The 18,349-nt window shown below is 41.5% G+C and overlaps 1 protein-coding gene across 13 annotated transcripts in view; it reads left to right on the forward strand.

Annotated features, from left to right (window-relative positions):
- The window catches only part of PDSS1 (decaprenyl diphosphate synthase subunit 1), a 44,091-nt gene that overhangs the window by 952 nt on the left and 24,790 nt on the right, over positions 1-18,349 (forward strand). For 6 of the 13 annotated variants that reach the window (XR_012157590.1, XR_012157591.1, XR_012157592.1 and 3 more), the window contains exons 2-4: positions 4,445-4,509; positions 5,377-5,500; positions 5,935-6,065. The exons of 1 other annotated variant lie outside the window; for it this stretch is intronic. Coding sequence is in view for 5 of the 12 variants with exons in the window: in XM_073334305.1 (XP_073190406.1) it covers positions 4,445-4,509; positions 5,377-5,500; positions 5,935-6,065 (320 nt within the window). In the remaining 7 variants the exon portion in view is untranslated. Of the gene's footprint in view, positions 1-7; positions 5,501-5,934; positions 6,066-7,681; positions 7,725-18,349 lie in introns of those variants that run through there. 6 more of the 13 variants (XM_073334309.1, XM_073334307.1, XM_073334306.1 and 3 more) reach the window with 5 other exon arrangements.

Consider the following 18,349-nt stretch of genomic DNA (forward strand, 5'->3'; position numbering starts at 1 on the left):
GGCTGGGGGGCATGAGGTGCAAGGTAAGGAGGGAGGACCATGTGGAGTGCAGGGCACATGCATGGTATGTCTGTGGGATTCAGCAGGGGAAAGAAGTATTTTAATATGTTTTATATGGTACAGAGAACAGGGATGTTCAGATGGGGGGTTGGTATGTGAGGGCTGGTGTACCAGGGTGGTGAGCAGTTTGCAGTCAGTGAAAGACACATGTGAACATGAGCAGAAATATGCTGTTTGTGAAACACATTTATAGAACATGGTAATCTCAAGCCCTCACCTTTTCTGGGAGAATGCTGGCCAGTCAGTCATGTGACAGCTTCTATTGTACCCACAATGGGGGCTGTGGGAAGCGGCCTGGGCCGAGGGACGTACCAGCTGCCGTTTCCCGCAGCCCCCATTGGCCTGCAGCGGAGAACCGTGGTCAGTGGAGCTGCGATCAGCCGAACCTGCAGACGCGGCAGATAAACAAACTGGCCCGGCCTGCCAAGGGCTTCCCCAGAACAAGTGGCTTCCCAAGTTTGGGAAACACTGACATGGGGTGTGTGTGTGTGTGTATACAAACACACACTCTAGGTATGTCTGCATTCTAGTCACTTTAGTGGTGCCTCACCAGCTACGGTGCTATTTATACCCGTGCTAGCTGGGCGTGCAGTGTCTTGTACTCTACATGCAGTCGTAAGTGTAGACATACCCTCAAGACACTGTTGATCCCTTTAACTAAATGTGTAAATTGAGGTAGACCAGAGTTCAAGGTAAGGAGGTGGAAATGCAGAAGAAAACTGTAAAAAGTAATGTTTTCTGGTGTTCAGAATAAGTGGAATGTATTTCTTACATCTACAATTAATATAAAACTAGACTGGTTGTTTTTAAAGCAGGGTGGACTTGATTTAAATCAAATTGATTTAAATCACTAGTCAGGAAGACTCGATTTAATTATGGATTTCTACATAGAAGTGTATTCTTGTTGTTACCAACCTGAAGATCCTGCATGTTCAGACATGTTCCTTTCATCATCTTCAACTCAGCTTCCTCCTGAGAAGGAACACTTCTCATAATGTTGTTTCATTCTGGCAACCAGGTCTTGCATTTCTTTGTTGCTCTGTTTGCATTTTGCATGCATGCTTTTCTTACCCACAGGTGGAGGAACTTCATTAAAATATTCCCAAACTGGGTCTCTTTTACAGCCTGATGCCATGATAGGTTTTCCCTTCTAGTGAGAGAATGGCATGGTAGATCTCAAATCAGTGAAGGCTACACTCAGAAAGACCTCAAGACTTCTGTAATATGCTACTCAAACAGTTCCGCTTTTGTTTCTACTGCCTGTCCATCCGTTGGCACATTTATCTCCAGACTTCTTCTCCTTCTCCAGATCTATTCCACCCCTAACAATCTTCTATTCATTGAACTTTTTGAAACTTTGCACTTTGAGAGAGAGGTAAGGGATTGACTCTGTGTACACAAATTTGCAGAGGGACAATTTTCAGAGGTCTGTTGTTTCTCATCTATCTATAGTATTTATTTAAAAACATTTTTTGCTGTTAACAAGCATGTTATCTCTGGAGACGCAAATCCACAGTTTGAGAACTGCAAAACTAAGCATCTCTGATGCTATCTTGTAAACTGAGCACTGAGTTCCATTGGGTAGATAGAAAGATTAACCTAAATAATCTATGCAGAAGCCCGTGGAACCCCATAACATTGGGTCCCTAATCCATGAACTATTGAAACTCGTTTACAAAACTTTTACATAAGAACATAAGAATGGCCATCCTGGGTCAGACCAAAGGTCCATCAAGCCCAGTATCCTGTCCTCCGACCGTGGTGAATGGCAGGTGTCCCAAAGGGAATGAACGGACAGGTTATCATCAAATGATCCATGTCCTGTCACCCAATCCCAGCTTCTGGCAAACAGAGGCTAGGGACACCATTCCTGCCCATCCTGACTAATAGTCATTGATGGACCTATCTTCCATGAATTTATCTAGCTCCCTTTTGAACCCTGTTATAGTATTGGCCTTCACAACACCCTCTGGCAAGGAGTTGCAGAGGTTGAGAGTGCTTTGTGTGAAAAAATACTTTCTTGTGTTTGTTTTAAACCTGCTATCTATTAATTTCATTTTGGTGGCCCCTTGTTCTTGTATTATGAGAAGGAGTAAATAACACTTCCTTATTTACTTTCTCTATACCACTTGTGATTTTATAGACCTATATCATATCCCCCCTTAGTCGCCTCTTTTCCAAGCTGAAAAGTCCCAGTCTTAGTAATCTCTCCTCATACAGAAGCCTTCTATACCCTTAATAATTTTTGTTGCCCTTTTCTTAAACATTACTTGAATATATTATCTCACACTATAGAATTAGAATTTATAAGCCCTACTCCATGTTGAGGTATCTTTGAGCTATAGTGTAGCTTAATTAAAACTATCTTTAGACAGGTGTTTTCCTCAAAAAGCATTTTATCAAAAAAAAATCCGATTTAAATAAAGTCTGATTTTATTTTTTTTTTTAATCATTGATTTTTATCCACCCTGTTTTAAAGTAGTTTAATAGATTAGACACAAATGCAAAGGTCCCGGTCTTGCAAACATACATACTAAACTTTAAGCCCGAGTAGTCCCACTGCAATCACAGCCTGAATTAAGCTTCTCTCAGCTTTCCTTTCCCTGCAAAGGGATGGGGGATTTTCATTTCCCCTGGTCCTTGATCCTCCTTACTATGCCCTGAAATAAGACTACTCGTGCTAAATTAAAGTCTTTATAGGGTGGGGACTTGTTTTGTTGTTGGGGAAGAAGACCCTGTAAAGGTTTTCCTATGGTTGCGTTAGGAGAACTAGGCTAATTAACCAGTGTTTTCATTACCACCTATAATTTGGGTTTGTTTAGCAAGAAAATACAGTTTACACATTTTTTGTAGTCAAAATGAAATAGGTTGGGTTTTTTTGTTTTTTGTTTTTTTTAATTATGGTTGTGTTTTAGGTCCATCTCTCAAGGTCATGGTGTTGGCTTGACCCGCACTGAGAAGTGCTGCCTGTATTGACTGATTAGTGTGTGTGTGACCTGAGGTTAAAAACTAAAAAAAAAAAAAATTGCCTCCAGTGCCTCAGGTTTCTCATATAAACCACCAAATAATCATTGCCTCTCATGGGGTGTTTTGAGGAAAACACTTAAGTAATTAGCTACATGCACTGCTCCTGAAGTGCAATTTGGGGAGCTAGGGGAGCAAAACTTCCCTTTCCCCATCAGACATTTTGTGGCACTTACAAGGAAATGGGACACCAGTTGTCCACTGAAAGAGACTACAATCATGGATATGCCACAGTAGGCAGCTGCTGCAACTGTAATCTGCAAATGTCCAGTGAATTGTCTTTGTTCCTCCCGAAGCGAGATCTTACGAGGGGCAGGATTCACAGCGAGTCCTGTGGTATTGGTATTTTGACCTTTAGCGGGAACTGTGCTGTTTTGAATGTTCACTTCTTGACTAGGCCTGACTTCTTTATTTTTTAACTTTTCCAGGAAGGGTGGGTGGATGGTGAGGGTTTAGAGCCTGTACAGCAGTGGTTCTTAACCTGGGGTGCACACGCCCCCTGGGGGTGTGAGATGCCCTTTCTGGGAGGGCAGGACATGCCAGTTTTTTTCGAAGGTAAATCATCGAAAACACAAATTAAGCACAGGCACATAAGTACTTTGTTTAATCAATCCTATGCATTTATTAACATTATACATTTTTAACGATTAATATATAAACAAAAATATATGTAGGTTTAAAGAGCTGACCTACTTCAACGATTTTTGATAAGGGGTGCGAGAACATATTTTGGGAACCAAAGGGGTGCAGGCTGCGGTAAAGGTTAAGAACTACTGTGGTACAGTATTCTTTCTTGCTCCCTGTGCACAAGGAATTAAGGTAGGAGGCACACTGAATTAAAACCTCTTTAGGGGAAAGCAGAGGATGCACACCTTTTTTATTATTTTTATTATTATTATTAGTGTAACGGTTCCTGGAAATACCAACATGGGTCATGCCAGCCACTCTTGTCCTTGGGCAGCTCAACACAAATCTACCTGCAACATAATGAGCCATTGAAAGGAGGCTGTGCCTCCCCTGAATGTATAGACTGGGTCTTGCTAGTACAGCTTTCAGATATCAACTAGATAAAAGGTTCCTCCCTGGTTCTTTCTAGAAGGGGTGAGTAAGTTCAGCATTCCTATGTGCAGGAGTCAGCTTATCAAGTAAGTAGTTAACTGGCAATGTGTATGTACATACCACATCATGTGTAAGGAAACAATTGTAATACTGCCTTTGCACTGGGTTTTACAACTCTCTATCTACACGAGGAAATACTGCAACTAAATATTAATGAACAAGTATTTCTTAATGATCATATAGTTCCACTGAATGTAAAGATTTTGATTTTTAGAGTAAAAGTAGTCTTTTCTTTCTGCAGATGCATTATTTTCTGGGGAGAAGTTCAGTTTTGTCATTTCCAAAAATTCGTAGTATATTTTTGCGGTAAGTTGAAGATCCATATTGTTAGGTAACAATTCAAGTAGGTAAAGAAGTAATTATATTAGGTAGATTGCATAGGTGAAGTTGTGGATTTTAAACTCTAATGCCTTGGTTATTAAAACAGACTGTAAAATGAGATTATTCACCCTAGTCTGTACAAGACCAATTTAATATAGGTCATATTACATTTTCTGTTGATGTGGCATGAAGGTAGACTGAAATTCTCCCATCCTGAAAAACTTGCAGCAGTGAAAAAAGCTCAGGTAAGGTCCTGAGGTTGAAATAGAGGAAACCTAGTGTGTGGGTATAACCCTCAAATTCAGTGGATCTCTGGGATCCTCAAGGAAATTAGGCTCATTCCCTATCGATCCTGGCATATCCAGGAAGAGGCTCTGACTCTTTGTATTGCTCAGCCTCTCTGTCCTACTTGTAGGACTGAATTTGATGTAGACATGGTTGGCCAGAGTGACTAGCTGCATAGAGTGTAGAATATATTCAACTCCAAAATAGAAACCACTTTCTTTACTAAAAAAATAGGATGGTAAAGTCATTCTGTTGGCACCAAATTGCAAGTGTTGACTACACCTGCAAATTGGCTGTCAAGGAAAGGAAAACAGAAATGGCATTGCTAAAAAAAAAATCCCCTCTAGTTTACTGAACACATTTTCTCAAATGCTGCATTTTACACATCACTCTAAAATCTGTGTCACATGTAACATATCCTGACATGTAGCCGTGCTAAACTCCTCACAGTGCTGGCTGAAAGTATTTTTGGGGAGGCAAGAGCCTTCATGAATTGTTTATGTTGTGTAAAGTCAGAAAAAAGCCATTTTTAACAATCTTAATTGTTTTGGATCATACTGTTGCCAGGTTTCATCATACAACAACCTCACGAACATGCAGCTGTAGTAAAACAGTTACTGATGAAAAATACAAGGACCCTTTTAAACTTGGTCGGAAAGACTTAAAGAATCTGTATGAGGATATTAAAAAGGTAGGAGGTTTTGGTGAATGCTTTAGGAAAATGTAATGATTCTGACATTGAAAACGGTTAAATGCAACCATCTGGTTCCCTTTAAAATTTACCAAAGCTCTAAACATAGTAACTGACGGAAGATTTCTCTTGATAGTCTACGTGTATTGCTGTCATGAGATCCGCTCTTAATCTAAAATGAAGGTGAAGAAGAAATCATTACGTAACTGATAGAAGCAGAAAAATGACTCTCTATTTCCACTCTCTAGTGTACTTCACTGTTCTTAATAATTTTTCCCCCAAGTTATCATGAGAAATAGTCTTAAAACCAATTCCAACATAAATTGGAGGGAGAAAAACCAAACTACTAGCTTAGAAGATTTGAATGCATGTTCCTGACCTGTAATCCAGGTTGATTATGTATCTTTGAAATTAATACATTGTTCTGTTTACAGGAATTTCTTGTATCTACAGCAGAACTTAGGGAAATGTGTGAATATTACTTTGATGGAAAAGGGAAAGCCTTTCGACCAATGATTGTGGTGCTAATGGCAAGGGCGTGCAATATTCACCATAATAACTCCGGGTGAGTCCTTGGTCTTGAAATATATTGGTATGGACAAATAGAAGCTCTAAGTAAGATTTTTCAGACCTATCATTTGTTAAAATTTCACAAAATTTGTCTAGTGACTTCATCAAAACAATAAGGTGACCCATGAAACTTCAATTTTATTTTGTATCATTAAGTACATTTTACACTCACAAAGCAATGATCTCTATTGTTGGAACTGAATAAATAGTTTTGGTGCACTTTTCCAGTAGAATTGTGAAATGTACTGTTGTAGCTATGGAAGGGAAAAAGAATCCCCAGTTCCAGTATTTGTGAAGATTTTGGTCATAGTCACATCTTGTAACATAAATAGATCGTTACTACACACATCACCCAGTGAACCAGTTTACACTTCACCCAAACTATTTACTATTCTATTTATAAGCATCTTTATAGCTACTAACTGCTGTCATAGATAAGAACTTGTTTATTGTGGGAGGGAAAATAGTATTTTATATTTAAACATGACAGGCCTGGAAGCAATTAGTACCTTTCATACAGTCTATGCAGCAAGATTAAACAAAACTAGGAGAAAAACTGTTTTCTCTAAAGATATCATTTGTGCAGGATTCTCACTCCCAGAAATCAGGATTAGCTCAAAACTGGCATAATTCCTTTAGGTTGTTTGGCCCTTGAGGTAGAATATGATGTAGGCCCTGTACAGGCTCTCTCACATTACCCGTACTGGTTGTAAATGCTGCCCTCCACCTATTTTCCAGACAGTTCCTCCTGTCTGTACTCAGCAAAGGACAGAAACTGTTGCTGATATAAGAGGGAGGGTTGAAGCATCATTTAGATATCATTTGTCAGTTCCAGCCCAGCCCTTAGTCAAGTCCAACTTAGTCAACTGATTATTCTAAATTTCTGAGGCCCTTGGTTCAAGCATTTTTGTGTACTTCAGTGGTGCATTCATGGTTTTTTATTTTCCCATCCCTTGACATCTAAATTTGTTAGGCAGTTTTATGGCTACTGAGCACATTACTTCTTGGTAAGCCACTTGCTTGTTTTTGTTTTGTGGTTCAGTGCCTATCTGGGTTGGTGACAGGGTGGATTTGATTTAAATGATGATTTAAATCACTAGTCAGGAAGACTCGATTTAATCATGGTTTTCTACATAAAAGTGCATTCTTGTTAGTTGTTATAACCTTAATACTTATTCTTCACAACACAGATGTACGTTTCATTTTTAGAAGGTACACACTATACATTTTTAAACAGTGATTTATTTTGAAAACTTTTCAGATTAGTTTTACAGCTGTATCAGAAAATGAATGATTGTTTGGTTATTTCATTTACGAAAGGTAATGGAAGCAGATATTTATGAAGTTATTGGGAGGTGAACTATCTCCAATTCAACAGGTTAATCATTAATATTTGGAGGATTTTCTTGCCAGGCTGTATTAGGAGGAGAACATCACCAGACAGACATTTAAATTGTTTTATTTAACTAAAACAACAACGTTAAGTATTCTGGATTTTTTTCTTCAACAACAAACGTATAATATTTTAACAAAACAAGTGTATGTCCCTCGCTTCTCACATTTATCTCCAGACTTCTTCTCCTTCTCCAGATCTATTCCGCCCCCAACAATCTTCTATTCATTGAACTTTTTGAAACTTTGCACTTTGAGAGAGGTAAGGGATTGACTTTGTGTACACAAATTTGCAGAGGGACAATAGGGTTGAGGTCTGTTGTTTCTCATCTATCGAGCTATCGTATTTATTTAAAAACATTTTTTGCTGTTAACAAGCATGTTATTTCTGGACACACAAATCCACAGTCTGAGAACTGCAAAACTAAGCATCTCTGATGGTATCTTCTAGCCTGAGCACTGAGTCCCATTGGGTACATAGAAAGATTAACCTAAATTTATCTATACAGAAACCCCCGGAACCCCATAAGATTGGGTGCCTAATCCATGAACTATTGGAACTCATTTACAAAACTTTTCGTAAACATGACATGAATATATTGTCTCATGCTATAGAATTAGAATTTATAATCCCTATTCCATGGTGAGATATCTTTGAGCTATAATGTATCTTAATGAAAACTATCTTTAGATAGGTGTTTTCCTCAAAAAGCATTTTATCAAAAAAATCCAATTTAAATTAAAAAAAAAAAAATCTGATTTTATCCACCCTGGTTGGTGACTACCTCAGTGCTTGGCACATGTTTCTCTGGCTGGTCTGGCACTTCTCCCAGTGTATCACCCTCCTTTTTTTCCCTTGGAGATAAAGCTTCTAATTGCCCTTCACAAAGTAACTGGAAATGTGAAGGAACTGTAAAGTGTCAAAGCATTTGCTAGAAGAAGGCGCGCTGAACTTAATCCATGTTTATGCTGCTTGTCGCAATTTCTGTACGGCACATGGCTTGCATGGACAAGATAGTGGGAATGGAACTGCGCACACCTTTCCCACTATAATCCAATCACAGTGCAGGTGATTCAGCAATGCAACACTGACTCTGCGACCTCATAATCCAAGTACTGTGTGATAGGGGCGTGCCGACAGGGAGAGGATGCTGCTGGATGTCCTTAGAATCCTGCACACAGGTGGCCTGGGAGTGATGGTCATTGGTTGTAGACTGGTGTAGATGCCATGTTTGTATCCTTCCTAGGTGTCACAGCAGTCTTGTCTAGGGACAGTGCTGCTGTCCTCAAATTGGGAAAGGAATGGGGGAAAAAATCCCTAAAAAGCACGTACTGCACCCGAACTTATCAGAGTGCTGCACCTGACTGTTCATCCAGGTTTTCTGTGGACCCAAATAAAGTTTGTAACTTGGAATGTTCACAAACTTCTCAACAGAGGTGGTGGATCTGAGCATTGGAGCTCTATACTCAAAATATTGATGCAGTACAATATAGCTATTGCTTGTAGGGACTGTGCATGGGTCGTCAGGTGTAATGGAATCAGTCAGGTGCCAAGCCAGAGGTTAGAGCGGGAGGTAGAGTTAGGAGTCAAAGCCAGAGTCAGCATCAGGGATAGGGTGCAGGTGAAAGGATCTGGAGTAAGGGAGGTAACCAGGAACAGACAGGTGCCTGCGGTAAGGATAGCAGGAAGAGACAGGAAAGCACGGTTCAGGAATCGGGCAAGTAGGCAGGGTCTGTAGTAATAGCCAGCCAAGGATTCTCCTAGTGGCTTAAAAACCTTTCTGTGCCTCTTTCTGGCTTAAGTAGTGCATCCCAGCCAGTTGATGAGGCTGCACCTCTCTCCCAATCAGGAGCTTCATGGATGGTACCTTTTGAGAGCTATAGCTTTGCAAGCTCCCTTTTCCACTGGTTCCGATGAGCTACTGGGTGATGCCACAGTCTGAGCGCTGCCTGGGGAGCTGTGGGTCCAGGTGTGAAGCCCGCTATCCCTCACATGTCAGTACTCAGTGAAACAAGACTTACTGGTGTGTCACAGCTAGAAGAAGTTGTTACCCCCAAAATCAGACTTAAGGCACCCCCAAAATGGCCTGCCTATATCAGTAACTTAATCCTCAATTTGTCTGTTTTTGGTAGTTGAAAGGGGGTGTCCTACTATGGAGGAATCGCCAGGGTTTTATCAGGGGTTTCCCTCTGACCTTTGGAAAACTCCCAGAACAGATTAACTGTGTTGACCCCTGGGAGGACACAGAGACAGCCTTCTGCTCAAAGAATTGACACTCAGGCAGCAATCTTTGCAAACAAAAATAAACTTTTATATGACACACTGTCTTCATACAAGAAATCTAAAACATTAAATTATTTCAAAAGACATACATCAAAAAGGCAAAATAAGTTTCCTTGGCACATATACACATTAAAGTACCCAACACCACAATATTATACAATGGGAAATAGCTTTAAGTGGTTATATTCTGCATGTGATGGCCAGTCACATGCAGGATGCTGACAGGGAGTTCTTATTACAACTTAAAATAACAAACATATGTACACAAACATCTGGCTTTATTATCTCAGGCATACACATTCATACATTCTTATTCTTTATGTGAGTGTCGTCCTACTTCTCCACAGTCTTCTGTGCCTCTGCTCTGTTTGCCACTGCTCCAACTGCTTTGCCTTGGTGGTTCTTTCTTCAGTGATTTCAGCTCTTACCTTTCAGCTTTTGATGATTCTCCTAATGTTCACTTGCTCCAGTGCCTCCCACTCACACTGAATGAAGCCTTTCAGCTCCCTGCCTTATATATAGTTTTTAGCCTGTTCTAATTGGTTTTTAAATCATCATCATTAGCATACCCATCCACCAATCATCCTTATGCCTTCCCAGATTGGTCTGTTCTTATGAACCAATCACAGCTGCTAAACTCGTCTGTCAATAGGGTTGCCAATTTTCTGATTGCAGAAAACCAAACACCCTTGCTGTGCCTCTTCTCCAAGGCCCCACCCCCACTCACTCCATCCCTCCCCTTCCCTCCACTGCCCACTTTCCCCCACCCTTGCTTACTCGCTCATTTTCACCAGGCTGGGGCAGAGGGTTGGGGTGCGGGAGGGGATGAGAGTTGGGGGTGCAGGCTCTTAAGTGGGGCCAGGAATTTGGGGTTTGGAGTGTGGGAGGGGGCAGGGGGTTTGGGTGTGGGAGGGGAGATGGGGTGTGGGATGGGGTACAGGCTGTGGTGGAGGGGTGCAGGCCTGGGGTGGGGCCAGAAATTAGGGATTCAGTGTGTGGGAGGGGGCAGGGGGTTGGGGGGGTGAGGGCTCCATCTAGGGCTGCGGGCTCTAGGGTGGGGCTGGGGATGAAGGTGTGGGGTGCTCTGGGCTGGGGTTGAGGGGTTCAGAGTGCATGAGGAGGCTCAGGATGGGGCAAGAGGGTGGGGTGTGGGAGGGGATGCAGGATCTGGGAGAGAGTTTGGGTGCGGGAGGGGGCTTAGGGTTGGGCTGCTGGCTCCAGGTTGCGCTTACTTCAGGCTGCTCTCAAGAAGCATGCAGCATGTCCCTCTGGCTCCTAGGCAGAGTGCACCCAGGCAGCTCTGCGCGCTGCTCTCATCCACTGGTGCTGCTCCCGCAGCTCCCATTGGCTGCGGTTCCTGGCCAAATGGAGCTGGCACTTGAGGTGGGGGCAGCGCACAGAGCCCCCCTGGCTGCCCCTGCGTCTAGGAGCCAAAGGGACATAATAGCTGCTTCTGGGAGCTGCATGGAGCTGGCCACTGCGGCCGACTGGACTTTTAATGGCCCGGTCTGCTGTGCTGACATGAGCCACCAGGGTCCCTTTTCGACCATTCATTCTAATCAGAAACTGGACGCCTGACAACCCTATGTGTCAATCAAAGCTGGACCTTACTGAAAACTGATGCCATGCTCAACTGACCACGCCCTTCAGGTTTTTGGGGTGATTTTTATCTCCCCTCAGCCTGCCTGTTTGCTATTTGCGAAATCACTTCAAGACCATCATTTTAGTTTTTCTGGCTGTGATTCCCTGTGATCACCACCTTGTTATTCCTGGCTGTAACTGCTGAAAATTATCTTTATTAATTATTAAATCCTTATGAACCATTACACATTTATATACATCTTAACATTATGATTTACTATCGCCACTCCAATAGTATTAATTTATATTATATAGAAATTAGTTTTCATGAGAATCACATGTTATATTAAACAAATGATTAACTTCAGACCATTCACACCATCTTCTAATACATACACATTTGTTCCCTATATACACAACTACAGATCCATGAAATGGAAAAGGATCTAGTTCATAGTCACACTTTCCCTTTTCTGAATTTAAACATATTGTATGGTTGCACAGCATCGTGATTACAAATGTATCCAATACCACATTTTTCCATACAAACTTCAGGTTCCACAGTTGTCCATACAGAGATTTGCTTTATAACCCATAATTTTTGTTCCATTGGCTGCATTATGCTCTTGTTAAGATTTAGTCCCAATGCCACAATAGGGGATATCCATTCTGTTTGAGCATCAGACATTATTACTATGTGGATGGTAATTTGTTTTAATTGTACATCATATGTAAAATTTACAATTTTTCACCAAGGGTACAACTTTTGCTCAGAAACAGTGGCATGCTTCCACATTACACTTCTTATTTCTGAAGGCAGGATCCCACTCATTCTTTGATCATCTTGATCGATCACAGAGAGAGGGCTGATCACAACACATCATTTGTTTTGTTTTAGCCAGTCCTTCAGCCACCCTTTGGCCAGGATGTCAGTAGCACCCAAATCATTCCATCCCTTATAATGTCTTTTACCATATTATTAGTCCATGTTTGTGCTTGTGTATAAGCTAGTGCCATAGACACATTGCTCTGTAATACTTCCACTGTTTGTAATACTGCTAAGTGATCTGCTTCTTGTAGCTTTTCCCATCTAGGGAGTAAACTAGCTATTCTCTGGTGACTACTACTTATCTCATTTAGAGATGTTTTCAGGGGTTTAGATAGAGCTCCTAAGTGCTGTCCCACTGCATTTAATTTGTTAGCCAGCACTTCTGCGTCTATACTATTTAGTACTCCGACACCTGTTCCTGCTCCTCCTCAAGCCATGTCTAGCAGATCTCTTTTCACTTTCTTAGTAGGGATTCTTGGTAAAAAACAAAGTTTTACCATCTCTTCCATCCTATAAAGCAAGGGTGGGCAAACTACGGCCCATGGGCCACAACCAGCCTGCGAGTCATTTTAAGCTGGCCCGCAAGCTCTGGCCGGGGCACCGGGTCGGGGGTCACACCACGCGGCTCATCCCTGCTCCGGCCGGGGTGCTGGGTCGGGGGCCACACCGCATGGCTCTAAGAAGCCACGGCATGGCCCCGCTCTGAGGGTCGCAGGCTGCTCCACACCTAGGACCCAGAGCAGGGACATGCCACTGCTTGAGGAAGGCACCGCTTGGAGCTGGCACCCCGAGCCTCTCCCCACACTCCTGCCCCAGCCCTGATCCCCCTCCTGCTCTCCAAATCCCTTCCTCCTGCGCCCCAAACCTCTCATCCTCAGCCCCACCACAGAGCTCACACCCCCAGCTGGAACCTGCACCCCTTTCCCGCATCCCTGCCCCAGCCCTGATCCCCCTCCAAACCCCTTGGTCCCAGCCCAGAGCACCCTCCTACACCACAAACTCCTCATCCCCAGCCCCACTCCAGAGCCTGCACCCCCAACCAGAGCCCTCACCCCCACCCCAATTTTATGAAAATTCGGGGTCCTCCATACAATTTCTATTCCCCAATGTGGCCCTCAGGCCAAAAAGTTTGCCCACCCCTGCTGTAAAGAGCGATACTATGTATTTGACGCACCCTAGTTGTGTGGATGAGATATTCATATGAGGAAAGTCTACCACTGTTTTCTTTGAGTAGGTGGGATCTAGTGTTAATTGCCTTCTAACATCCATTTTTATTATGCAAGGACCAATTTTAACTTGCTCAGGTTTAGATACTCCTAATATGGTGAAACGTTACTCAATTTTTAAGGCCAACAATTCTTCATGCTCCACTTCCATGTTTCCTTGTTATATTTCTACTATCTTCACACCAATAGGAAAACAAAACTTGACTTATAATGACTTTTTACACCCATTGTTTCATTCTATCTATCTGTTTAAACCATGGTGTTTACAAGCTTAAGTGAGTCTTTGATATGACCACCTGCTGAGCCATGAAATGAATTGTTGTTCTCTTGTACCCTCCTTGTGGATTAATAATATTAAATAAGGCATTGTTCAAGTTGGTATTGTTATGGGCCTAACTTAATAGTATGGTTTCCCTTTCTTCTTTTAGCCACCTAGTTGCATACCATGCCATAAACACACATGGGGGATTCCCCCTCAAAATGTGGGTATATTTACTTAATCCTTGATGCAGACCCCTTTAAACCATAACATAGGTTTATCTTTTCCAGGGCCACTGTTTGTAATAGGCATGTTCTGCCCTGTTGACATTGTCAGTTACATGTGCCCATGTTTTCCCCTCTTTTGTCCATACCCATTGACGTTTTTGTCCACTTAAAACTGCAGAAATTTGGATGTTCTCTCCTTCATCCCACAGGTTGGGTGAGGTTCCCCATTAGGTATGGTCACCCCTTATATTTACCACCTTAATCTGGTGGACTATACGCCGTCCTTCCTTATTCATTCCTATGGATCATTTGCATACCATTGTGATGCTGTTCTTCCTTTCTTTTGCCTGAATATACTTCTTGGTGCTGCAGCTATAACAGGCGTGGTGTTCGGGCTGCTTGGGTCTACAAGAGGCTGCTAGAGTGTGAAAATAGTCCAAACCCATTTGCTAGGATACGCTGCCATTGTCCAGTTTTAACTGCTTTTCCCAATATTATGCCTGTTCTTTCTTTAACTATCCACTCACACCTTGTTACTCCTGGTGAGGGGAAATCATGGGGATTTATAATACCCCAACTATTGGAGGGGACGAATGAGATAAAACACTTATGTGAATTTTGCATCATTACATCACCTACAGGTCCCATTATGAACTTGACTACCGAGTTTTCTATATTTTTACTATCTGGTTTGGAAAGATAAAGAGACAACTAACATTACTGTTGGCAGCAGTTTGGTTGAGTTCTTTCCACAGGATTTTCGCTGTCCACTTTACAGCTTCCAAATTCACACCACCATAGCAGAATCCAGTAACTACTGATACCAAAAAGTAATCATCTTGCCTTTTTTCCCCTCCCCCCGAAAGACACCTTTTCTCCCTTGTGAGTATCATTTATAACAATTTTATTGAACAACATTTTAAATGTAACCTTAACTATTTACATTTCTTAAATCAACTAATTAATCCATTGCCCATAATATCCTATTTACAAAGTCTACTGAACATTGGACTGGCTTCAAAATGTCCATCCCTACTATTCCTAATCCATTAAACCCTATTTCCATTAGCCTGAATCGAACATTTTGCACCCTCCTATTTCCCACGTCTACTGTTAGTGGGATACTCAACGGAACGGCACTCTCGATCGCATATATTCCTCTAATCGCCTTCATTTCAAGTGTGACATATGGGATCAGTTCTATGGAACTTCCCAGAATATTTAATATTGAATATGTTGATCGTGTATCCAAATAGCATAACTGCTGAATTTTTCCTTCCTACACTAATTTTTTCCTAGACTAATGTTTATTAGTGGTCTCACCTGGTTATCCTCAGATAGTGTTGCTATTATATTGGGATGTTGCTCTGCTCTCAGATACGGGTATTCCACTTCAACCGTGGCTAAGGAATTGACGAACTCCTCTGTATCTTGTGTTGTAAGCTCTGGGAGGAACTCGTACCATGCTTTCTCCTGCTGTATCTTACTATGCTTTTACTTTCTCTCCCTATCAAATAAAAATTATTAAAATTACTAACAGTATAATAGCTTCAACTTATTTTATAGAATTTTTAATTGAGATGAATGGAACCACTTCAGTACTTTTTTCTTTGGAGAATATTTAGGTGATAAACTGTAGGACTGGCCTTGTTTACAATTCTTACTGGTCTCATCCATATTGGACTAAGCACATTATCCTTTTCTTTAACATGTCTGTACATGACCATGTCACCCACTCGCTATTCCTGTGGGTGTAGGATTGGTCCGATCTTCTTATCCATTTAGTTGATGTTTGCCTTAAGTGCTATTGCTATCTGTTTGTGTTTTGGCAATAGATTTCAACAACTTGCATTCATTGATCCGTTAACACCCTAGGTTGATACTCATCTGGGGGTGTCCCAACTACCCACTGTTGTGCAAGACATGAGATTGCCTGAGCAGTTATGGCGTGGAATGAGGTTACCCCATGTGAAGCTACTGTTCATCTGATAGCTATTAATATTTAAAAAAACCTTTTGATCCCAATCCTTGCCCTCCTTCTGTTGTAACTGGCGATTCTAAGGTATTACCTTGGGGTATTTCACACAATACTTTATTTACTAAATCTACTATTATTTGGTGGTTTCTCAACATATCTATACCCATTATACCATTGTCATCTAGGATCATTAGGCCAAATTGTCCTATTCCCTATTTTGTTTCCAACCGAAAACAGATTGGGGGCTAAATGATGCTTGCTGCCTCATTAAATTCTTGCAATCTTTTTATTGCTACTGGGGATCCAAACAAGTTATTTTTCTTAGTGCTAATTAAAGAAAAAGTGGCATCTGTGTCTATTAGCATATTTTGTCCAAATGCTCCCTTATTAAATACCACATTTACTGTAGGTCTTCCCATATATCCTGTATTAAATGTGTCACTAAGTCAGCATGGTCTTTTGCTGACACCAGGGATATGGGGGTGCTCGGCCTCCCTATACTTGATCTTTGGAGTGTGTGGGAGCTGTAGGTATACTTATTTCATGGCTGGCTAATCTCCAAACCAATTCTTTGGTAGGTAGTCGATGGATCTGATCCCTAGGCTCATTCTGCAACATTTCTCTCCAAACCAATTTTTAGTCACATCAGGAACTTTCTTCCTTTCATGAGAGGCAACATTTTTACTTTTGCCCTCTTTCCTTGATTTTTCCCCTTTATTTTGTTTTCAGTGTTGGCTCCTTTTTCCTATGGACCATTATTGGAAAGGTTACCACTGATACCTCTTTAGGTTTTTTTTCCTTGGGGTGGGCATCCTTTCTGTATTTTACCTACAACTTGTCCTACACTAAAGCAGCATCTAAGTTATGAAACATTACTACTGTTTTCATTGTTAAACCAAATTGTGAAATTAATGTTCCTTCAGATTGTGTTACATTACACACGATGGTACCTCCCTGAATCAACTCAGGATTCTATCTCAGAAAAGTTTTTTGAACTTGTACTGGGCTAACCCTGTTCTTTTCCTCCAATTTTCTGAGCGCAACTTTCTTAATGCTCAACACAACACCGCTTCCCTGAGCTGTGCTGCTTACTACCTGTATAGCTTGCAGCTCTTCCTGCAAGCAAGTCACTTCCAATATATGCAATATGCATGGTTAGCCAGACTCTGTTGGTTCTGTGGGTTCAGAACCACATTTACTTCTGCCTTTGTGACAGTTTTCCTTAAGCAGCAGTCTTGCGCCTTATTTTAAGCCATTGCTTATCACAAGTGATTTGCAGCTTTTTAATCTGCAGCTCATCCCTTAAACCTTTTTTTCTTGTAGTGTGGACTTCTCAAGCTGAGCCTTCTCCCTAAAACAAAATTCCAGTTGCTGTTGGGGCAATTGCTGAACATGGTCTGAGGAATCTTTTAACCTTTTGGATTCTAACTTAAACATACAAGGGTTACTTAATTTTTTTGCAACCATGGTTGAGACATCTGTTCCTGTTGTTTCACAGATATCAGACATTTTAGCCAACCAACTTGCTATTGTACTCCTAATTTAGGGTACCTGTGGACTTGCCCAATACCCTAATTTGTTCCATGGCACAAAGTCTCTGAGGGAGCTTCTTGGGGTTATCCCTTTCATAGTATAACTGGAGAAATCGTTACTCCAAAGACCCATCTTTTCCTCTTTATTGCACCATTTAGCGAACTTATTATCCCAGTTTTTCCCTTCTGGCCCCTTTATAGCCATTATCACTCTTTCTCTTAGTTGCAGCTCACTTTCTGGAGTACATTTTTGGCACTGACAGACCGCATGGCTAATCTTATTTTCTTCCTCTATCTTTGTGATCACAGCCTCCACTGCAGCTTGCCCATCTAACGGTTTTTGTTTCCACTGTGCCACTTACTGGCCTCTTTCTGGGTGGCAATAATCTGAGCATTCTGACTTAACACAATGGCTTTCAACACATCAATATCTAATACTTACTTGTATTTGTCTCTTTAGGACAGAACCCCTTTCTTGGGGCTGCTCACCCTCAGTGCTCAGAATACTAGCTTACAAAAACAAATTACTAAAATAAGTAAAAACAAAAAATTTCACTTCCTGGTGTCAATCGTCCTTCTATCCACTAGGGGGTACTATACCTCCCATAAGGCTTCAAATAGTGCTATGGGCCTACCCAGGGACACCAGATTGTTACCCCCAAAATCAGACTTAAAGTACCCCCACAATGGCCTGCCTAGATCATTAACTGAATCCTCAGTTTGTCTGGTTTTGGTAAGTGAAAGGAGGTGCCCTGCCCTAGAGGAATTGCCAGGGTTTTTCTCTGATCTTTGGAAAACTCCCAGGACAGACTAACTCTGACCCTTGGGAGGACATGGATACAGCCTTCTGCTCAAAGGACTGACAGGCAGCAATCTTTTGAAAACAAAAATAAACTTTGACACAATAAATCTAAAACATCATACATTCTTTCAAAAGGCATATATCAAAAAGGCAAAGTAAACTTCCTTGG

Source organism: Lepidochelys kempii, chromosome 2 (assembly GCF_965140265.1).
Source record: "Lepidochelys kempii isolate rLepKem1 chromosome 2, rLepKem1.hap2, whole genome shotgun sequence".
NCBI lineage: Eukaryota > Metazoa > Chordata > Testudines > Cheloniidae > Lepidochelys > Lepidochelys kempii.